Source organism: Pyrgilauda ruficollis, unplaced genomic scaffold (genome assembly GCF_017590135.1).
Source record: "Pyrgilauda ruficollis isolate IOZ18807 unplaced genomic scaffold, ASM1759013v1 scaffold272, whole genome shotgun sequence".
Lineage (NCBI taxonomy): Eukaryota > Metazoa > Chordata > Aves > Passeriformes > Passeridae > Pyrgilauda > Pyrgilauda ruficollis.
The window spans coordinates 178854-203213 of record NW_024524067.1 but is presented as its reverse complement, the minus strand read 5'-3'; the positions used below and the strand labels follow the sequence as shown (position 1 = coordinate 203213).

Below are 24360 nucleotides of genomic sequence, written 5' to 3'. Positions count from 1 at the left end.
TTTATGTCTTACATTTTCTGAATTGGAGTGCACACGTTCAGTATCTTTTAAAAATGAACACAAATGCCTCCACAGTGATGGATTTATAGTTCTACAGACTCTGAACATTTTTTGCTAAGGTTTCTATGTGACTTGAGTATATAACATCTTGCTATGGATGGTTCTGTCTTCCTCAACTATTTGAAAAATATGTTGTAGTACATGTGATCTCCAATGTTAACTTCAGTCAGCCTACCTTTTGTCGTTGTATTGTGGGATCTGAGAATTTCTCACAACCAGTCTAGGAGGTTTCAGGTGATTGGGCAGCCAATAAGGACATTGTTGTGGATGGAAAGGTAAGGGCAGCCTTGGCTGCAGTGACTATGACACAGTGGAGTTCAGACTCCTGAGAGAAGGCAGCAGGGCAAAAGGCAGGAACTCAGCTCTGGACTTCAGGAGAGTAGACTTTAAAGTTCTTCAGAGATCTGCTTGGAAACATCACACTGAATGCAACCCTGAAGAGAAGTGTCCAGGAATGCTAGTTGATATCCAAGAATCTTCTCCAAGTTCAAGAAAGGTCCAGTCTGACACCTAGAAAACTAAGTAGAGGCATCAGGAGTATCTCAAGAGTGAGCATAAAAGCTGCTGACTTTAATCAGGCATAAAAATGAAGTATAAAAGAGGGGGAATCTGGGGCAGGTGATCCAGGAGGAGTATGGACTGCTGTTCAACCATGCAGGAATGGGCTTAAGAAAGCAATAATTGAATTTGGCAAATGAGATAAAGGGAAACAAGAAATTGTTCTATAAATACAGCAGCAGCAAAAGAAACACTAGGGAAAGTTGCTGGATGGGGCAGGGAAACTGGTGATGTATGACATGGAAACAGGTACTCAGTATTTTCTTTGCCTCAGCATTTACCCATAAAATGGTCTTCAGGTATTCCAGGCCCCTGAGATCAGATGGAAAGTTTGGAGCAAGAAAGATATAGCCTTTGGTGGAGGAGGATCATCCTGGGCTCACCAGTCACAGGGGAGACCCCACAGCATCAAGCCCACTCATCAAGATGTCTCTCGGCAATGGCTGTTGACAACAGCTGTTCTATTTTCCAGCCTTTTTTTCCAAGAATTGTTTGCATCTCAGCTAAGCTTTGAAACAGAAATCCTGTGGCTGTGCATTTCCTCCCACACACTAAACCAAAGCAAAGGCAAGTCCCAACAGTTGAGCTTCTGCAGTCACTGCAGGTTGATGATCTTCAGCTTTTGGTGGAGGGCAGTACCAGCACAGGGGCACCCTGGGCACTTCTGCACCTTGCACCTAGGTTATGGACTACGTTAGGGCTAAGATGAAGCAGCAAAAGGCAGTCCTCACCTGCTCTGACACTGTGCACCTCTCTGCACCCCTCAGGTAAGGTATGCAATCACTGCCCACCAGGGTAAGCTCTAGGCTGAAACCTTCACTCCACCATACATGTCTGGACATGCTTTTGGCTGCAGCCTTTTCTCAGTCACTTTGACTGAGTTTTATAGGGCCACAATCCTTGGATTTTACCAGTATTTCCCATATTTACTTGAAAAGCAGACAGGACTACGGCCTTTTTACCAATTTTAATATTTGGCAGCCCGGAGAGGGTTTTCTGCAAAAACACCCCATCCGCTTGCACACAGAACATTCATCACTGAAGACCATTCAAGAGAACCACTTCCTCCTTCTGTACAACACGGTTCCCATTTGGAGTCCCTTTCATCCTCCTCTGAATCTCAAGGAGAGCAAAGTGTGACAAGCAAACATGCTGCTGCTCATAGTGTTTGTGGCCACAGCCTCTTGGTCTTGTAAGTACTTCCTTATTTTCCTACTTTTCCTCACAGGCACCCATTGCTTTGCATCCATAACAGGCATCTTTCCAAATCCCTGAATTCCAGCTAATTACATAATTTGTCCTTTTCTCTTTCCTAGATGGATTTGCACAGGAAATTCCCATGCAGAGTCCTATATCCATCACCAAGTTCCAAAAAAGTGCACGGATGACATGTGAAATTCAAACATTAGAGGCAAATTTTGATGGCATCTTCATACACTGGTATAAGCAGAAGGAGGGTGAAGCTCCAGAGAGGTTTCTGTTTGTTTCAGAAGGAAAAGTTACTGTTGAAAATGACTTTCAAGCAAACAGATACATAGTTGAAATAAGTTCTGTCCAGAAGAGGTGTGTTCTTACAATAAAAGATGTAATTCCAGATGATGCTGCTACTTACTACTGTGCCTACTGGGATCCTCACTGTGATAGAAACGCAAAGATCATCAAGGCAAAAAAAACACCTGCAACGTCTGAACCACAAGGTTGTAACTGTGCCACTCCACCAGTCTTTTCACTGCATCTGAGTGCTGTTGAAAAGCCCAACCTTTTTCTGCTACTCCAAAAAAGTGGGTAACCCCGCATAGATGTCCTTCTCAAAGTCTGGTTTATCATTAGCAGTCCTGTCTTCAACACACATCTACTATTTTAAGGGCAAAGGAAATCTTCACTGCCTTAAAACTTAGCACATAAATACTAGACATTACCTGCTCCTTTGGTGCTTTTACACAGCCATGGCATAATTCTGGTGGTCTTTAGGGGAGCAAACAGAGAAGCAGTAATCTTCTAGTCTGGCCACTTTTCTCCATAGGAAAGATTAGGCAGAAAAGAAATACAGTGTGCTGAAGGAAGTACCTCAGTGGTGGGAATTATATGCTTGCCACTGCCTAGCACTTTTGAGAAAAAGTTTCACCATGTAATATTCCCTGCCGTACATGTTAGCAACTGCAAGCCACTGGAAAAACTGTAAGCCCTGTCTACCCTAATTCAGTTACCACAAAATTCCACACAGACCAGTTCAAATTAGAGATTTGCAATCTCTTACCTATCAGAGCTGATGATGTGCTGCTTATAACCATCCATTCTTCTTCGTCCATTTCATGTTAAAACAAATAGGATTGTGATGGTTTAGGAAAGGTATTCCCGAATTTAGTGTTCCCACTGAATCACTCCAAACCTTGTGTTGCTCCCTCACTCCCACTTCCCCTTCCCCTTACCACCTGCAGTGAGGTAGGGAGGATAGCTGAAGGCACAAAAGTAAAAGATTGTGGTTTGACATAAGAACAATTTACTGGAAACAGCAATGCAATAAGAAAAGGAACAGTAACAGCAACAATACTAACAACAACATACAAGAAAGAGGCAAGTTATTCGTGTGCAGAAACTCATCTCACAGAGCCATGTAAAACATGAACCACTGCCATGCTACCCCAACCACAAGAGACCCCCCTTTTCCCCTCCCCCAGCAGTGACACAAGGTGGTGTAGAATACAGGTGCCCCTCCTGCAAAAATTAACCCTGTCTTGGTCAAAACCAGGACATTATCTGTTCCTGATTCTATACCATCTACATCATACTCAGATTCTATACCTTCCAGCTATGTACATATATACACATATCTACATAAATACAAAAGCATGAATATAAATTCTATAGTCAATGGCCATCCCTCCAAGATGTCTGTTGAGTTCATTTAGTCCTTGACTGTGGGTTCTATCGGTCCTAGATATCTTCCAGGGCAGGAGGGCTGGTGTGCTGGTGGGTGGTTGCAAACTGCATCAGGAGATTATGACTGGTGTATCTGGGGCAGTCCATGCTCGTCGTCCATGGTGGTTATGGCATACAGTGGCAGTGTCACTCAGCAACCAATATTATACAATTAAACATTACAGACTGTTCTTACCAAAAAATCAAATCCCCTTGAGGGACAAATTCCCACAAATTGCATACCCCCTCTGCATTACTCACCATGTGCACCCAGGTCCTTCACCAAAAACAATCCCATGGATGGCTTTCCCTTTGCTGGAGGCAGGACTAATCCAAATTGTCTACTCTAACATATATTCCTCATATGCACTATGGGGATTTTATCCCCTTCTCTGATATGTGGAGGCTTTGATATTCCCAGAGGCTGGTGCATGAGACAGTATGATATACCCACTCAATAGTATTGTGCTCTCTGGCCCTGCTGTCTATGAGGCCATTTTTAGAATGAGCCCCATTGTCTGACTCATTTCTTTCTGGGATGCCACGTTGCCGTAAAACTTGCTTTTCAAGGCCCAAGGTGGTGGTCTTGTCAGTGGTGTGAGGCACAGGGTAGGTCTCCAGCCATCCAGTGGTTACTTCCCCTATTGTAAGAATGTAGCAATTGCCTTGATGGGTTTGGAGGAATGTGGTGCAAGCAATTTGCCAGACTTCCCCATATTTATATTTCAACCATGGTTCCCCATACCACAGAGGCTTTACCCTCTTGGCCTGCTTGATTGCAGTGCATGTTTCCCAGTTGTAGATAACCTGGAAGACAATGTCCATTATTAGATCCACCCCTTGATCAAGAACACATCTGTTTGTTGCACCTCTTCCCTGATGACCTGAGGTGTCTGGGCCCAGTGAGCCAGAAATAATTCATCATTGCCAGTCAAGATCCATCTCAGACACTTTAATTTTGGCAGCCCATTCCACCTGTCTGTCATTGTGGCCAACTCTTGTGCACTTGTGCATCTACATGATGTAGTTGTCCAACCAGCTTCTGTACCTGGCCAGTGATGTCTTGCCACAGTTCAGCAGCCCAGATGCATTTACCTCTGCACTGCCAATTGTTCTTTTTGTATCTCTCCATCCACCCCCACAGAGCATTTGCTACCATCCATGAGTCAGTGTAGAGGTAGCACACAGGCCATTTCTCTCATTCAGTGATATCTAAACCCAGCTAGACAGCTTTCAGCTCTGCAAATAGATTTGATCCACCTTGTGCCTCAATAGCTTCTGGGACTCACCGTGTAGGACTCCATATATCAGCTTTCCATTTTCAGTGAATCCCTACAATACAGCAGAAGCCATCAGTAAAGAGAAGGTATCACTTTTCATTTTCTGGTAGCTGACTATATGGTAGAGCCTCTTCCTCCTCTTCTGTTTAAACTTCCTTTGCTGTGTTGCCCCATGCAATAATGTCACCAATGTATTGCAAGTATTCTGTAACCTCATTCTTTTCCAATACAGTCTGGATCAGTCCATGGCAAATATAACTATTGGGCAGGGGCAAAGAGAAGCTATACACCCCCTCCCTCCTTTTTTGGTGTGTTGCTGCTGAGTTTTAGACTGACTGATTAAATTTTAGCTGTCCTTCTAGTCATAGCTTAGGTGACTCACTTGATACAAACTTCAAGTGAGATATTTCCGTGCTTTAATACTCTCTCGAGTATAGTGGGGGTCTTTCCATGCCTGAGGCAGCCCATTCCATGTTTACTTGACACCCCTCCAGGTGAAAGCAAACAGTGGCCTTCACTTTGCTGCTAAAGAAATGGAGAAAAACATATTAGCGATGTCCATGGTGGCACCACTTTTCTGCCTTGGACTCCAGTTTTTACTGAAGGTCCAGCATGTCCTTCACAGCAGCACTCAGTGGTGGTGTAACTTCATCCAGGCCACTGTAGTCCACTGTCAGTCTCCACTCTTCACTGGACTTACACACTGGCCATATGGGGCTATTAAAAGGGTGAGCAAGCCTTACTGACCACTCTCTGGTTCTCCAGTTCATGAATCATCTCATGGATGAGGGTCATGGAGTCCCGGTTGGTGCAGTATTGTTGATGATGCAGTGTTGTGGCAGTGATCGGTACCTGTTGTTCTTTGACCTTCATCAGTCCCACAGCAGAAGGATTCTTTGAGAGACCAGGCAAGGAATTCAGCTGTCTAATTTCGCCTATCTCCACAGCATCTATCCCAAATGGCCAACAATGACCTCTTGGGTCCTCAAAATACTGTCTCCCAAGGTAATCTATGCCAAGGACACACAGGCCCTCTGGGCCAAATTAGAATTGAGTCTTTTTGCCTTTTTTTCCCAGTTAGGCTCACCTCAGCTTCCAGTAGTGTCAGCTGTTGGGATCCCCCTATCACCCCAGTAATAAAGATAGATTCTGTCCCTATAGATCTTGATGGCATCAGGGTACATTGTGTGCCAGTGCCAACTATAGGCTTACACTCTTGCGTCAGGCCGTCAGATTCATACAGTACAATAGATCTGATTGTCCCTTTTCTCCACCTGGCTGGAGTCCCCTCTATTTCTGGTCATAGTACTCATTTCTCAGTTCTTGTAAACATGAACTGGAGGTCCCTTCAAGAGGATCAGAAGTAACATCAGCCCTCCTACTTTGTCTGAAGATTTGCCCACTGTAAAGTGGAGGGACATTTATCCTTGAAGAATTTCCTGCAGAGGTTGTCCTGGGTACAGAGCTAAAAAAGAGGGGTGGAGTTTCTAACACTATTTAATTCCATACAATTCACATCATGGCTGGAGTTTGGTTGCAGCAGAAAAGGTTGAGCAAACTGCATCCGAAGTTGGAAGCAGTCAGTCTCACCTTGGCCATGGGAAAGAATAAACTGTTCCCTTAAACACATGGCCATCGGAAACTCAAAAGGGGTAAATGCTGCTACTGCCACAGCTGCTGCTACTGTTGCTGTTAAATCTGCAGCTGCCAAGATCCCCAATGCCAGCTGCAGTGCCCACCAGGACCACTACTGGGATAACCACTGTCCTGGGAAAAGGGACCCCTGCATTGGGACCACTGCTGCAACTGATGGTGCCAGCATTTTTCAGCAGCATAGCTCGCATTCAGACTACCTAGCTAGCTTTCCAGGTGCTGTATGGCCCAGTGCACGGGAGGAGGGGCCAGGTCTCACTTCTTCTTTGTCTCAGGTTGTGCAGGGTCTTGGTTGGTGAATAACTTTCTGTATGTAAATCACTTTTGTTTTCTGTACTTTAATATAATTACTGTTCATTTTTCTTATTTTATTCATGTTTTTTTTCTCAAGTAAATGGTTCTTAACTCAGAATCTCTGCTTTTAGTCTCTCACTAAGAGGGGGTGGGGGGAAAAGAGAAGCTTAAATGGGGTTTAATTTTCCAGCTGTGTTTTTAAATCAGCACACTCATATACTTGTGCTGCTAAGGCAGAGGTGCTTCCTCATGTCCTCTCTATAGTAATACAAATAAAACCACCTCTAGGTTACCTTGCGGTATGTACCACTCTCTTGAGCAGGGGGGGTGCATGCTCCCAGTAGAAGAGACTGTGGTCCATACTGGCAGAATATCAGACATTTCCTCTCTAACATGCTTGAATCTTTTGAGTCTGTCTGGAGTTTTGGGCAATGTTTCCACAGCCAAGGCTTAGGTTGGTAGGGAGGAAAAAAGATGAACATACTGTCAGAGTAGGGTCATCACCTGAAGCAGTGTTTCTTCTTCTTTTATTGATGTCAGTGAAAAGAATTTCAAAGGGTTGTGTGCAATGATGGCAAGCTCCATACAAACTTCTGCCGCATACATTGTGTACACTGGACAAGGGACTGCTTGTTATTTGAATCCCTAAAGATTACCTTCAGCACAGCTAATTCGCTCAGGTACTGGATACCTTTTTCCAGGGTATTCAACTTCCTTGGGTACTCTATTGTGTCATCTTTGAGAGAATGAAAGAATCCTTTCCCTTCCACTTGACAGGAGTCACCTCCAGAGGCTGAAAGTTTCTGTCCGCTTCCCAATCCCCTTGCCAATGCTCAGATCCCAGAACAAGGATCTCAGCTGCTTGGCTTCACTACCATCTACTTTTATGTTGTGGGCCACGTTTTCCCAGCATCAGGGTAGGAAGGTCACCAGGGGCTCTCCTGACAGGCAGCTGAAATCTTTTCACATATCTCACAGCTCACCTGGGGTAGGGATTAGTGTTTATGTCTGGCCTTGCCTCTTCCTCCTGTTGTGAGCGCCTGTAGTGGTTTTGCATGAGAGGCATCTGCAGATGCAATGTAAAAGTTTTGTGTAACTGACAGTCTACAGAACTACTGGGAAACTGTACAAACCCCTGTGAAAAACACGTTAAATATGAAAAATTTTGGAAAAAACTGTCTTTCTCTTCTAGTCGGTAAAGAGGCAACATGCCCCGGCCCCTGCCTTAGCTAGGCCAGGCCGGATGGCCCCAGCCCCTGTCTTAGTTAGGCCAGGATGGGCAGCCCGGCCCGCGGGGCCGGGCCCCTTTCTCCCCGCCGGGCGCTCGCTGGCTTTTTATCGGCTGCTGTGCAGGGGAGGAAGTGCCGGGGGTGAGGCTATGGTTGCGATTTCTAACATCTTAGTACTAGCCTGGGGCTGAACTGAATCTGTTAACTTTCAGGAGCAACCTGGGCCGAGACAACTCAGAGAAGATTCTACTATAACTATTGGGCAGGGGCAAAGAGAAGCTATACACCCCCTCCCTCCTTTTTTGGTGTGTTGCTGCTGAGTTTTAGACTGACTGATTAAATTTTAGCTGCCCTTCTAGTCATAGTTTAGGTGACTCGATACAAACTTCAAGTGAGATATTTCCATGATTTAATACTCTCTCGAGTGAAAAAAAAAAAACAAGATGCAAGTATGTAAAAGAACAACATAAAAACACTAAAGTTAGTGAAGAGGAAGTCAAGTCCCAGATGGGAGGGATAAGAAGATGTCTTAATCTTGGGACTGAAATCCTCTTATAAAGCTATAGAGAAATCCTCTTTTTCCCTATAACACATAAAAGTATAGAGAGATGAAAGTGTTCAAATTGTAGATATTGAACAAAAGGTTCCATACTAAAGTAAGCAGATGTTAAAGTAGCTGTGATTCTATTAGAAGTTTGAACAGAGGAGAAAAGAGTAGTCCTGTGCCCTCAAGAAGAAAAGATGTCTGCTCCTAGAGATGATTTCAGAGATAGATAATGAGATATTTTACCTTTAAACAGTTCATCTTTAAAACAATACCCCATAAGTTAACATAGCCATAAACACAACTGTGAAAAAAGCTTATCAAATATGAGAGTTCACAATTACAAATTTCCCCAAGCGGCTGCTATTCATGAAAGCTATGAGAGAACTGTTTTCTTGTAGAGAAGTCTCCATGACATGAAGAAGAGGGACTTATCTCCCTAAGTAAACTGAAGAAAGACTATTCTAGAGGTGGTAAGCTGACTGAAATTTTAAATTTTGTTTCTTTACACTGTCAGCAAGAAAGAAAAGGTTGTGAGAGGAAGAGAAGTGTTCTGAAGCTTTTGTTCTGATTCTTATTACTCTTTCTTTTAATTACTGTTAATAAGTTTTTCTTTATACCTTTTTTAATTTTTGAGCCTGCTTTGCTTTTATCCTAATCCTATCTCACAACAAGAAGTGAGTGCATTAGTGATTAGCCAACACTAAACTCACTACACTCCTTAGTGCATTAACCAGAAAATCTCAAAATTAGCAAAATCTAAAATTAACAAACCACTACAGGGCCCTATTCTTCATCCCTCACTAAACAAACTGATTTTGTCTTGTATTTCTTCTTCTGAACTAGCACGGGTTGTTTCTCTCATTCAGCTGCAGTTTGAGTGGCCACAGTGCCTATTGGTGTGTTTTCCTCCTCTTCTCCCTGAAAGTGCTGTCTGGTATTGGACTATGTCCAGTAAAGAGTAGGCAGGGCACATTGCAGTAAGTTACACCTCTGCCAGTGTCCTGCAGTGTGGCACACCAGGCCCAGATGGCATGTCCAAGTGTTGCCTCAGGACTATTCGGAGAAAGTCCGCATGGCAAATAAATAGAGACAGGCATGATTTAGTGATCTGAAAATAAGAGATAGTTTTAATCAGCAAAAACAACAAACAGCAGGGACCACAAACAGGGTATAGGGTGAGGGTAAGGGTAGGATCAGTGATATATATAGGATAGGTTAGGGGAAGAATCTGAGGGACAGGGTACCAATGACAAATTGGGGTTAGGAATATTAATATCAATGCAGCAAATAAAAACCAATAACAACAGGAGGAACAAAGAACTTTCTAGTAATCATTTTACAGATGAACTCCCAGGGGACAATGGGGGTGAGCTTTTGATCACCATAACTAAGGGGATTTCTCCCACAACCTTAGAGCAAAACCTTCATCTCACTCAACCCCAAGGGTGAACTTCCAAAACATTGGAACAGAGTGATCCTTCAAAAACTGCCCATAATCTCCTACCTTTTATGGCGCTCATGACTAAAAACTCTCAAGTTGGATCTCTGAATAACCTTCCTATATATCTCTGTCCTGACTCTAAACATGGTGTGAGCCACACTGAGGAGATCTGGCAGACTTTGCAACAAGAACACGCTTTCTTTAACACCCAAGGGAAATTCAAAATTCTCAAAAGCTGTTGCAACAGGCCTGAAGCAGGAAAAGGGGATGAAAATCTTGGGAAAATTGTCCTCTCCTGTTCCTTCCACAAATTGGCTATGATTATTAATAATTATTAATAAAAAGATCCCCAAAGGCTGTGCCCAAGGTAAGGGTAGGAGAGCAACATTGAATTTACATCCCAAATGTCCCTCATTGATTTTGATGTTGTCATGTCATTAGCTAATATCCCCCAATACATCAAAAACCCTGATTCTTCTCCCTGCTCTGAAAGGAGCACAGAAAGGAATATAAACAGGGTTAGGCACCACAACCATGTGAACAGATCAAGCAAAATTGTAACCAGTGGCTCCATGCTTTATATAATAAATACCTGGATCAAATTTGGTTTTAACCATCTCTGGACAGACCTGTCGTTATTTTAACATTTCATACCCTGTTTGAACACCAAGTAAAGTCATCATAGTTTAGGAATGGTACTCCCCAGTGTAGTGCTCCTATGCTCCTCAAACCATGTTATGTTTGCTTGCTCTCCCTACTGTCTTGTGGAGGGCTTGAGAGTAGAATTGAAGGCACAGAAGGTGAAAATCATGAGTTGAGATAAGAACTATTTACTGGAAACAGCAATGAGATAAAAACCAAACAATAACAGCAACTTAGTTGATGAAGTGTGCAACATACAAAACAATTCCCACATGATTGCTTGAAACTGGCGTTAGCTGACGGCTCCCTCCAGCCCAGAACCAGTATTACCCAACTGCTCACTCTGCCACAGGTACTTGACCAGAAGGAGCCCCTTCTCCCCCAGAAAAGACTTTCTTCCCCCACATCCAGCAATAAGGTGAGGTGATGCAGAGTAACTTGTGTGTCCTAGCCATGCACTCTCCCATCTGCTGCAAAAATTAACCCTGTCTGGCCAGAACTGAGATAGGGGGTTTCCTTCACTGCATGTCTAAAGGCGTGGCAGGAAAAACACCAGTCAGCATCATTCTGTCTACATCACTCCTGCTCTTGATTTGTGGTTGTGATTAGGATGTTTCTGTTCAGAAGACTTCAAAGTAGACCACTGGGGTTTTTTACACCTATTTCAGCTGAAAGACCTTCACCCTCTAGTTCCTGTCTTTTGCCACACATAGTAATTTCTCAACATAATTTTGCAGTCAGTATGCTACAAGAGATCCCAGAAGTAAACTTTAACTCTGTTTATTTTAAATGCCAAACTAAGCATGGAGGCTGTTTGATTGACAGTAGTAGTGACTCCTCTGATGTTATCTTGGGCTGTTTTATAAAAAACCCATGCAAGGAAAAGCCTCCTTTTCCCACCAGTTATTATATAAAAAACTGCCAGTGAGTTGCTGTAGCAAAGCCTGGAGTGATTCCAAGAGATGGGCAGACAATAACAACCTACTTGGGACAACATGCAGCACACAGACACTTTCATAATGCTTTTGGTGCTGGCTCTCCCTCCTTTCTCTCTTCTGTGTTCCAACAATGAAAAATTTACTCCATGCTAGTAGTACTTGATATCATGTAATTGCAGGTGTACACCTTTGGTAAAGAGCAGGATTTTCACCTGAAGGAACATGGTTTTTTTACATGCAGAACTCTGTGTTCTTATTTACTGTCTAAAATCAAAGAAAATTCATAATCTAGTTCTAAGACATTAACTGGAGGGGTTTTCTAACAGGAAAGAGATTTTTTTCTGAAGAACATTAGCTATTGGCTGAATATCCAGATGCACATATGAAATTCCTGACGACCTCCCAGCAGCCAAGGACCAGGTCTTCATGCAGACTCCCATGGATGAATGGGAAAAATTGGGATTTTCTTCATCAATGGTATATCAAGAGAGCATGCTGGCTTATTGTAAAGTCAAAACATAGTGTGGAGCACCTGGATCAAATACTTTGGCATGGGAACAAAGCTAATTGTCTCTGGTAAGTACCATTATCATTAAACAGATTTTCAGATAATTGTTCAAGTTCTCAGATAATCAAGAATGAAAGACTGTGAGGAAAATTATTTTCTGCCTGATAAATCATATTTTGTTTGTGAACAGTGCATGGTGCCCCAATTGGGTAGGTAAATTTAAATACTGGGATGGTTTCATCCTGTTCTAAGAAACAACAGTAAACTGCTTGAAAGTTAACTCCCAGAACAGCATGTGAGAAATGAAAAAGTTTCTTATTGACAGAGTGGTCTTGTCTAAATTGATTGGGAAGAAAATTTCCCTCAGTGTAATACATTTCTAGTTCCTGTCTGTACTGAAAGCAAGTGGTTTACTTTTGTATTTGTATTTTTTTTAATTGTGGTGAAGCTATGCAATCCAAAGGATGAATGCTGTGTATATATATTTCAATATAAAGCATATAGCAATGCCAACAGTATGTTACTCAGAAACTACATGACATTATCAAGGTGGCTATAATTAACTCAAATTGCAAACTGCTGGGAAGAATTGCAGAGAAATTTTAAATGTTTTCTCTCCATGCCTCTGACCAAAAATTGTCAGAACTTTTTACTTGCTACAAAAATTAAAGTATTTCTAGAAATGACACTCTAGTCAATGTTGAAAATTCAGCTATAGCACTCAGTCAGATTTATCACCAGCCTCTAAACCAGAGAGACTTTTTCTGTAGCCTATGCAAGAAAAGTGCAGTGCAGGAGATATTGATAAGCATTATCACACTGTGGGATCCTGACGTCAAAATATTTGGAAGTGGAACTGAACTTAGAGTTTCAAGTAAGTACAAAACGTAAAACTTGACTACTTCTGAAATGCTTTTTAATACAGCTAGACATTGGCTGGCATGAAGTGCTGTGCTATTTTAATTCTCTCTAATTCTAACTGTTCTGAATACTTCGCAAGATTTCCCCCTTAAACGGCATTTCCATTTTTATTTGCACAACACCATGTAATTGTTCTGTATTTATGCAAGAAATCTGGGAAACACAACAACTATTGCAGCAGAGACCTATAACTTATCTCATTATGATTTTCTATGTAAAAATGAATTTAAATATGGCAAAGCTAGCATTTGGAGAACAGAAAAATGTTTTTTATCTCTAGGTATGCACATCTGACCTTTGTGATATTCCAAATTCATTCTGAAAATAATATGTCCAACATCTGTGTTACACATATTCTTTGAAAAGGTAAACATTTTTCTTTTGGACTGTATCTGACTATGAATGAAAATGAGAGTTATCTCAGATATGCCCAGAACAGTAAGTTGCACCTTTTAAGACAGGCAGAGTTGAAAAGTTGCTCTCTCTTCCTAGCTTTTGCAGAAACTGCTTATTATCAATTTCAAATTCAAAATATTTTCAAAATATTTTGCTTCAAGTAAACCCCAGGTGCTGTGATACTTGCCTGTAATTTGTCTCAGCTAAGCATCTGAGATGAAAATGGTTTGCCTAATTTTGACCAGCTGAAAATAGTGTATCTTGTTAGTGGGAATTTTAATTCCAATCAATGCAGTTTTGCTTCAAGTTACTGGTAACAAAAATATTGGTCAATAGTCTCATGCTCCTCAGATTTCTATAGAATGTTCACCAGCTCTGGGTCTGATCTTATAGGGGTGTATAAGGAGCAAAGTACTTTATCAACATCTCATCAAATAAATCTTAGGGTGATGCTGCCTGTTTCCAGAAAGTAGAGATGGAGCCAAGGTGTTCTATCTGCACTGTCCACCTAAACCTTCAAAAGAGTCAGATTAGTTGAGATGAATTCTGTTCATTTAACAGCTTATATACCCTCCAAAAATTCCACATTTTTTCCATTTTTTGAAACTTTATTTTAGGTGACTGCTCCTTTTTGACTTTCCTATAATTTAAAAATTGATTATACAACAAATCTGATTTTCTTTAAAGAATACTATGTACCCATGCAAACACAACTGAGCTGCACTGATATTGTAAAGACTTTATTCACTGTGATTGGTTATTACAACAAGGTGTTTGGCTCAGGTACAAAACTCATTGTCTCAGGTAAGTTGTATGTATATTGTTCATACAATAAGTTATAGGAGCTTGGAGTGGTCATATAGATGAGTATTATATTCTCTCAGAGGTCACTCAGCCCACTTAGAGCCTCAGTCAGCACCATTCCTTGTGCAGGATTTTCTTTCCCAGCTTGCTTTCCTACATGCATCCTTGTGGTATTTGTAATGCAGTGGTTTGGGATCACAAACATGCCTAAAAGTAACCTATTTCAAGCCACTTTTGATCATTGTTCTCCTAGAAATCTGGTGGAAAATGGTCTGTAATAATTTTCAGAGATCTCATTCTTTCCTCCAGCTGTACTGAAGGAATTAGCAGGGAATCAAGCAGCAGAGTATTAAGCATGAAAAAAGAAAACCTCTTTCTAATACAGACACAAAGAGCAGTATGCAATGGACATTGCAAAAAATCTTTTTTTGATTAGGCTAGAAAAAGATAAATAACTTGTTCATAAGTATTTTGTCACATATGCAACACTTCGGCATTAGAAATAAATTAGTACCTCCAAATGTTCTTCTCATTACTTAATAACTGCTTAACAAATTAATTAATTATTCAGTATTAATTATGGTGAATTACTGCTTAATAATGGCTTAATGAAAAAGTTATGCTTTTTTTGCCTTTCTTGCAGAGACATTTATATTAATGGAAAGTAGCAGGCAATATTTTTTCCCATTTCCCACATGTGCTTTAAATGCCATAATCCTGAAGTGAACAACTAAACAAATACAAGGCAGAGGAAGTACTGCTACCAAGAGTTTTCAACCTGGTTAATACATAAACCTATATTAACATATCATGCAAAGATTGGTTTAATGATTTATGCCAGAAGGACTAAGTAAATCATACCTATAATTTGCTGCAAATATCTGTGGCATGATAAGCATGTTGTTTTTAGTGAAAACCATTACCTACCTTATCAGGTAGTTGCCATGCTTTTCCTATATACAGTTCAAAATAAATTCTTTTCAATCATCACTATAATTCTGTAGGATTTTGTCTTTTTGAGCCCAAGGCTTTTGAATCATTAATAGAGAAAAAGGGCTGTTCACATTTAAGAACTTAAAATAATTAAGAAATGGAGGAAACCAGGATTTAAGATAAGGGTCTTTGTGAATAGCAGCATTAGCTGAGATTGAATCCAAATATTCTATATTCACAAAGCCAAATCAAGAGAATGTTGTTGTTCATATTATAGTTGTTAAATCTGGTACTTTTCTGGCCAGAATCATAGAATGGCTTGGGTTGAAAGAGACCTTAATGATCATTTAGTTTAAGCCCCGGTGCTGTGGTCAGGGACACTTTCCACTAGATGAGGTTACTCAGAGCTCCATCTGACCTGGTTTTAAACAGTTCCAGGGATGGGGCATTCGCAACTTTTCTGGACGCTCTGTTACGGTGCCTCACCACCCTCAAAGTAAAGAACTTCTTCCTGACACTACTCTCTTTCAGTGTGAAGCCATTCCCCCTTGTCCTGTCACTACATGATCTTGTGAAAAAGTCTCTCTCCATCTTTCTTGTAGGCTCCCTTCAGGTACTGGAAGGGAGCAATTAGTCGACCCAAAGCCTTCTCTTCTCCAGGCTGAACAATACCAGTTCTCTCAGCCTTTCCTCATAGGAGAGGTCTGATCAATGTTTTGGCCTCCTCTGGCCTTGTTCCAACAGGTCAATATCTGTCCTGTGCTGGGGACCCTGGAGCTGGACTCAGCACTCCAGGAGGGGTCTCATCAGAGCAAAGCAGAGGGGTAGAATCCCCTCCCTTGCCCTGCTGGTCATGTTGTTTTTGATGCAGCCCAGGACACATTTGGCTTTCTGGGCTGCAAGTGCACATGGCTGGGTCATATCCAGCCTCTCATTCACCAACTCCCCCAGGTCCTTCTCAGCAGGGCTGCTCTCAATCTGTTCATCCTTCAGCCTGTGTTGACACCAGGGCTTGCCCCGACGCAGGTGGAGCACCTTGCACTTGGTCTTGTTAAACATCATGAAATTCACAAGCTCCCTTCTTGAGCTTGTCCAGGTCCCTTTGTATGTCATCCCACCCTTCAGATGGTCGTTTCTGTAAAGGAATGTACCAGTGTGCGAGGGAATTTGGTATTTGGTTCTGGCGCAAAATTCATTGTCTCCAGTAAGTTTTTTCATAGTCTTATGTTTTTAAAAGTTTTGCAATGGGGAAGCTTTGGAAAGAAGGCTGACAGCTCTTTAAGGTATCTGGAAAGGCTCACCATAGGTCAGGACTGTACTGTATCATTACCAGTTAGAATCCCTGAAGTCGCTGTCAAGTAGAACAAGAATGCTGTTTATGAGCTGAGTGTGCTGAGTGCCCTCAGGTCCCACTGGCTTGGAGTGGAACAGAGGAGCTTTGAGTGTCAGTACAAAATTACTCCATTTTGTAGGATCATCCAAGTAGTAAGAATTAAAATTTCAGTTTAAGAACACCGTGACTTTATTTATAAATCTCATTTATAGATACTTATAAAGCAACTATATAGGAGTTTCATTAAGAAAACTTCTGACAGCTGATCTATATAAACATATGTTTTGAACTTAATTTTTTAATAGCTCATTGGTTATGAACCTAACTCCAGTATTTAGTTTGAACAGTGTTTTATGGCCTCGCTGCATTGTAACACGAGAGAAAAGACAAATGTTAGCTTACGAAATATCTGGTCATACCTATATTTTATGTGTAAAAGTAACATCTATATACCTCTTAAAACCTGCCTTAGAAAACTGTTTAACAAGGTAAACCACAACATTTTTCAGTGTTTAGCTGAATCAAAACTGACAGAGAAGTACTTGAAAATTTTTCAGAAAGAATCAGATAATTTGCCTAGAAAAACCAGTGTCAACTATCTTGCTGACTTCAAAGACTTTGCAGATCAGCCTGAAAATACATCAAAACCTGCAGCCAAATCTACAAGTTTTCATCCCTTTTTTTTAGAAACATTCATACAAAGATTTTTTTTCTCACATAAAAAGATAGATAGACAGATAGATAGATACATACATACATACATACATACATAGATGCAAAACTTAATTCTTTCAGTTCTCTACTACCATCCATACCATTTACCCATATACATACATGCGACACTTCAACACATGCACACAGCTGAATTATTCAAGCAATGTGTTTCCTCAGTATCGTGGTATGATTTAGGTGTTTCATGTAAGCTACACACCTAGGGTGTTTTTACAGTAAATGGAATGACATTAGCAATTCCAGAGGTGGAAATTATTCCATCATAACAGAAGTCTCTAAATGAACAGGATGAACTAGCAGTTGGAAGAATCTCTCTTGCCCCTCCATTTAAACTTGATGTCCTAAGAGAATAATGTCAAATTAAGCTATTATATGTACTGAAATTAGCTAGACTAATTAGCTAATTACTGAACTTTGAAAATCTAAAAGAAACATCTGAAATAGTCATGAAGCTTTGCAGAGTGCAATATCACTCAGACAAGAGCTACTTCATGATCTTGTGAACATATATATGACTCTGGAACAAATAGATAACTTTAGAAATTACTTTAATTTTTCATCCTTGAGAGGACTGATGCATAAAGAAGATAAAATTAACTCCTAAATTAACACTAGAGAACTATAAAGTTGTCAGCAGCTTTATTTGTGGTACAACATAACTCAGTCCACATTGTCATTTCAATGGCATCTCTAATATGAAGGAAATTTTTAATATGCAGAAGGTGGACACCCTTTTGAAGGAAGATAGGTAATCTTTCTCTTTAAACACCAAATTGGAAATACTTCAAAGGATCAGTAAGTTGTTTCAGGGAGAATGCAATGTAGAAGATTTTTCTAGAACAGCCATATAATTTAAAGAAAAGTGAAAGCTTTTTGGCAAAAATGCATTTTATAGTAATTATTTTCTCCTAATGCATTAAATTTGCATCGATCAGTCAGGCCACAGCTTAACCCCAATGCATCCACTTGCTCAAATTCAGGCAGAAACTTACATAGGAATTCAAGAGAAAAAGTGGGATAAAGGAAGACCTAAAATGTCTCTGCTGCCTTAAAAAAATAGTCTTAAGCAGTACTTTCTATGTAACAAAAGTCAGTTTTGAAAACTGTGTTCAGCCTTCACTTGCAGTTAAGCATAGGCAGAAATGATTGCTTGTGAGCACTGCCTATGCACTCACTGCAGAAGTTGATGTTTACCTAAATCAGACCCTTAAATTTACTATCCACTTAAATAATATCAAAATGTCATCTCAGTGTGGACAAAATTGGGATGATTTTGTCTCCTTCTAATCGAGAGAGCATCCAGGCTTGATCCAAAAGAGGCAAATTAAATGGAGATTAGGTCAAATAAGCTTGTGGAAACAGCTCACTTTTAATTTAAATATATATTAATCTATATTCATACTGAGCATGTTTCCCAAAGAACAACATCTATGCAGACAACTCTGGCTAGATATACTATTTAGATGTGACAATGTTATCCTGCTATAGCATGTTCTTCTGCTTAAGTTTAGCTTTGGGTTTTAATTTTCAGATGTTTTAATTCAGTCATTTAAACAGATCTAGTATGACAAAATAGCATTGCCAACCTTTGGTGTCCAGGGCATTTTGTGATTCCATTTTCCTGTCTTGATAAAAATTTTCACCTGGCAAATACATGGAATGCCTTAAAAACAGAGCAATCATTGTTATCTTTCCTTCCCTCGCGCCCTAAAAAATATCACAAAAGTAATACTGGCTTTTAAAAAATTAAGAGATGTATCAGATGTTCATTATATAGCAGTGAGGACTTATACTGAGGTCATAAGACTGCTAAGATTTTAAAGGTAGGTGGTCTGTGTTTAATATTCTGTGGACAAAATTTTAATGTACTTGTTTTTGCATAAATTTTGTAAAGCAGTAATAAATTCCTCTTATTGAATAAATGAAGCTTGTTCAGGAAACATTACTATTATTTAATAATTGTCAGAGACTTGAACAGTCAAATACACTTTCTCACAGCAGTGCTGCTTGGAAGGTTGTGGGATATAGGCACTTGTGCAGCCACCTGAAGATTTCAAACTCAGTTTTAAGTGACATTAACAGCTATTGACAAATTCAACAGTATTTTAGTTTCTTAATGTTTCTCAAAAGAGCACTTACATTTGTTACAAGTGTATTAATATTTGTTAATAAGGCATTTATTTTGTTGCTCTTCAGAATTTCAAATTTTGGCTGTGTATTTATTTGCTGTACACTACTGATCTTTCAACTCTCTGTTTTGTTACTTTTCTTCATCAATAACCCATTCAGAAAAAAGAAGTTCTCCCCCAAAAAACTCTGAAATCCTGCAGAAAAAACATGAAAATCAGATAATATATGTTTGCCTTATTGAGAAATTCTACCCAGAAGTTATTAGGGTGACATGGACTGAAGGTGAAAAGGAAGTAACAGACAACGTAGTAAAAGGTGATACTTGGCTGTCCACAAAAGAGGATGAATACTCATTTGCCAGTTGGTTAACTGTGCCAGCAGAGAGTGAAGACAAGACATACTTCTGCAAATACGAGCATGAAGAGAAAAGTACTTCACTGCCAACACAAGGTATATTCTACATGTTAAAAATGTAATTTGGTGTACTATTATAAACATAATTTTTCTCTATAATAAAATTAGAGTAATAATGCTTTCTATTATTAATGAACACATCTGTGCTCCTAGGCACAATAGCTAAAGTACACAATTGGAGAAACTACCAAAAGTTTACCCAGGAAAAGTAACTCAGCCTGTGTTATGGTCCCCAAGTAAGCATCCAATTGTAATAGAAAAATAATAGTTATTTTAAAGTAGCGAACCTCATCAAATGTAAACTATAACAGGTCCAACAGATCTGCACTCAAACATGTCTGTTACTTTCCATATTATAGAAGTTTCTGAAAACAGTATTACCTCTCATAGATCTAAGTCCCTCTGACACCCCCTGATATTAGTCACAGATATAAAAAACTAAGAAGTTAAAAATGAGGTTACTGAGAACAAGTTTAAAAATATTACTTATCCAGAATCCAGAAATAGTAAGTTAATAGCCATTTATAAAAATAAGATTTTGTTTTTAATTGTGGAAAGATTGATTATGCAAAACCAAATCTGAAAGACAATGCAACTTTAAAGACAAATTAACTTATACTCAATGAAAATTGTTTAAATAATCTATAAGAAAATCTAAATTGGTTTAGATTAATCTTCTCTATCTGGAGATACCCATCTTTTCTTAACTTACTATAAATAAACTAATGAGTGAGAGCATGGCCATAAACAACAATTACATTTCAACCTTCAAAATATGTTCGGACAAAAATATACTTTCAGCTTATTTAGATGGAGGATGTATTTAGAGATGCAATATAAATTTAATATTTGTATCAATGCATACAAACAACATAACCAAGAACAAACTCCAATTTGCTACTTCAAGAACAAAAAGGATGTATTTTAGATAAAAAAAACTAGCACCAAAATTCCCAGTAGGGAAAGTTAAGATCATACACGCCTCAATATTATTCTTTTCTGTTGAACAACCACTAAAATATTAACATATTAACTGAAGTCTCTTCCAACATATATTATTCTTTGTTTCTGAGAACAGTAGGTTGTGAAGGCAAATGGACTTCAGCTTCTTCACTGACAAGGTCAGCTGGTCAAACTGACTCCTGTTCCAAATAAAAGAGACTTTGCCAAGGAACAGCCTAATGCACACATTCTTGAAAGGGCAAAGACACTTTGCCCTCTCTCACTTACGGCAACAAATACCCAGCCACTTCTATAAGCATTTCTCTTCCTCAAATTCTCTCTGCAAATTAATATCTTGTGAATATCTGCTTTGCAGACTCATCTTAGGCTCCGTTTTTTTATTTAATACTAACTTCCCATTTTCCCAGCCTTGTTCCTGTACAGCCTCTTTTTCCCCCTATTTCTCAATTAATGTTTGTTAAAATTAAAGAAAAGCCTAACTGGGGCATTTAAACTCTCTTTCCAGTAGACTCTGTGAAGACTGCTCCTCAGGAAGAGGACTGCAGAACAGTTTTTAATAGAGGTAATTTAATGTGTTAAAAGGTGGGAAAGTGATTCATGTCATGCAAGAGTTAGATATTGCTACATATGATCTGAACATCACAAAAATTATCTTTCTTAGTAGTATGCAGGAAATCTTTCAAGTCTGGGGTTGGCAACTCAAAAACCTTTCAGTGCTACTCTGAACTAACTTCTTATAAGGGGCTCTCCTACCTTTATCAAGTAGCTTAATTAAAATGCTACAGATGCTGTTTGGGCTACTAGATTATTAGCCTGCATTAAGCACCACCAAGTTTTTAAACTCTTGGAGTAGTTAAACACATCAGCTTATGCTACATCAGCCTAGCAATTGCCCAGAACTCTGGACAAATAATTTTTTTGGGCTTGAATGGTATTTAGGAAGAATCATGAGCGGTTATCTTCAATAAATGCAACACAAAAAGATTTAAACAAACATCATACTAAGTGCTGGAAGCATTACAGTTATGCTCTTGTCTTTACAAGGAAGTATAACCCAGTGACACTGAAAGTCAGTTTAGTGCTAAGAAGCTCACTAGGTCTAGAACTCCTTAGCAGTGCCAACCCATTTAAAGAACAGAACAGATTTTGTGTTGATGCATGTATTGATGCTGTGCACTGGTGTCAATGTAATTGCAGCAGTAAACTGACTGCATTGTTCCATTTCTATCCATTTTTTAGGTTGCTATACAATGTTGAGATTAAACAAGACTTTTCTGTCTTTTATTTGTTACAGATCAGTTAATGCACAGGACAGCATATTTAGTATACATCATCCTTCTTCTGAAGAGCTCTATGTACAATATTATCATACTCTTCTTCATCTACAGAATGTGGACTTTAACCAAGCACCAAGGAAAGAAAGCATAAATGCTGTTTTAAGAAAGGGCTACAAACTGATCTTCAATTTACTTTGCTGTACGCTTATCCATATAGAATCCCTGCTCTCGGTGTTAGATGTAACAAAAAAAAAAAAAAAATTCCAAAATAATTTTCTGGTATTACTGCATAAAGGCTCATTTTGCTTTACTGCTAGTGTTTCTATATCAGTCTGGTTTTCTTAATTTTTTTCTGAATATTAAATAAAGATAGGCAATAGGAATAATGCATTTTAATCCAAGTCCATATTGCAAAATGAAGAAGGTAGCCATGTCAGAAGCAGCCATACATCCAGAAGCTTGGGGGTATAACAGGGCTTTTGACATATAAAGAACAGATGTGTTTTGTCACTGCATTTGAGGCTTAATTAGGAGCATTCCTGTGCTGTAAATTCACAGGTTTGGTTAATTTTTACTTTCAGTGACTTGTTGCAACTCTCATGTATCCAACAAAACAGGAATTAATTATTCTGAAGTGGTATGCTGTAAGAGACAATTAAACAAAACTTTAAAAAGTGAGCAAAAGAATTTTGAATGAAGAAGTCAGACGGGAATAAAAGCAATTCTAAGGTGCACATGTGCAGAAATTGAAGAAATCCACCAGTGACACAGTCTGAAAATCTGCACATTATAATTTTTTAAAAAAGAAAACTATCACAAAGATCATGAGCATCACCTTGTTTAAAGACACCTTTTAAAATGGAGCAAAACTGCAGATATGAAGCTCTGATTTTCACAAAGGAAGAGAAGTTCTCAGAGACTTTGAACTCTTAATCTCCCAGTTCCACACATCAATTCTTTTCAAATTTATGTGGAAAAATAGGAAGTAGACATATTGGCATAAATCATTTGCTTGGTTTTGGGCAAAACACTGCCCTAGGTTTTGGAGATACAGCCCTGCAGCATTTACATTAACTGTCTCTGTAATGATGATGGCAATAAAAGTTTTCCTCCAGCTGTCTTTATGAGGCCTGTGTTTGTTCTCCAGCATTTCCACAGTCTGTACAAAGATGTCTAGAGAACCTGATTAATTTCTCTGTTCATATAAATTTCTCAGAAAAACAAAGGTCCTTAAAACATCACTTTTCTGCATTTCAATGTGTTAATAGAACACTTTGACATGGAACAATAAATACTAGTTTGTTACATCTTTTCTGTTATAAAACAGAAAGTTAATCTTTGTAAGACAGCTAGGCTATGACAAGGGAAAATGTTGTTAAAACAGGACTACGTCCTAAGGTTCATGCCATCATAAGGGAAAGAAAACATATGAAGCTGAGTTATAACAACCACAGCTATTTTACTAATGGCATACCTCACAAGCTATATTAGAATCTGAATATTGAAGCCAAATCAACTAATTACTGCCTTCAATGTCATCGTGCTCTTCAATGTGAAGAAAGTTGTGATTTGTAGTCTTCAGTTAAACTTTAAGAAATAGCTGGGATCCCATGCTATTATTTATTAAGGTTTGGTTCCAATCAAAATGAAAAAAAATTAGCTACAATGGTATTTTTGGAATGTAGTAACTGTAGATTTCAGTAGCATCATGGATTTTACCTGGCTATTGCATGGATCGCCTCTGCTAGACAAATGTTTGACTGCATTAAAGAACCAAGATTTCTCACTATATGATCCCTGAATCCACTCTTTGTGTCTCCTACACAAAACTGAAAGATATTGTCCATGCAGTTCGGAAAAATAGAGAGAAAACACAGGAAACCCCTTGCCTACATTAAACCCTAAACCATCACCTCTCAGTTTCAGGGTTTTTTTTAAATGCTTGGTTGATGGTTTTACACCTTCCAACAGCTCACACATCCCTTAAGTTTGTTTATACAAACATAAACAGCTATTACTAAGATTTTAATTATTATTTATTTAGCACAAATAAGAGGAAAAGTAGATTTTTAAGGCTTCTGGTGCTGGGGCGTTTGTTTACAGGAAGGTTTGGTTATGTAGTGGAAAAACCCTACAAACTGAACCAGTCACAACTGGTTCAGAGGAGGTGGGCTGTGATGAGAATGGGTGATTAGCTGAGGACAGTTAGACCACAGCCTTTTAACACAGTAGGCTTCTAAACCATTTCCTTTTAATACAAATAAAAAGTTATGAAAACCACATGCCCAAGTTACTTGTGAATACCACGGTGAAACTCACTGCTTGATACACCCTGGTCTAACTGCATGTTTTTTATACATAGGGCCTATTGCTGCCCCAGTAACTCAG

General features: G+C 39.3%; 1 protein-coding gene across 1 annotated transcript; it reads left to right on the top strand.

The window, feature by feature from the left end:
- Nucleotides 1-1707: 1707 nt before the first annotated feature.
- Nucleotides 1708-23089, top strand: LOC121355865 (immunoglobulin kappa light chain). The gene is made up of 7 exons (XM_041471667.1): nucleotides 1708-1810; nucleotides 1935-2246; nucleotides 10126-10130; nucleotides 14157-14190; nucleotides 19478-19768; nucleotides 21201-21257; nucleotides 21990-23089. Exons 1-7 carry the CDS (start codon nucleotides 1768-1770, stop codon nucleotides 22121-22123), a joined length of 876 nt encoding a protein of 291 aa, XP_041327601.1. The 5' UTR covers nucleotides 1708-1767; the 3' UTR covers nucleotides 22124-23089.
- The last annotated feature ends 1271 nt before the right edge of the window (nucleotides 23090-24360 follow it).

Excerpts from the sequence above, each read along its gene's own strand:
- LOC121355865 (XM_041471667.1), top strand. The coding sequence starts at position 1,768 with ATGCTGCTGCTCATAGTGTTTGTGGCCACAGCCTCTTGGTCTT. Across the intron at positions 1,811-1,934 it reads GGCCACAGCCTCTTGGTCTT|ATGGATTTGCACAGGAAATT; the intron begins GTAAGTACTTCC and ends TCTCTTTCCTAG. Across the intron at positions 21,258-21,989 it reads CAGAACAGTTTTTAATAGAG|ATCAGTTAATGCACAGGACA; the intron begins GTAATTTAATGT and ends TATTTGTTACAG.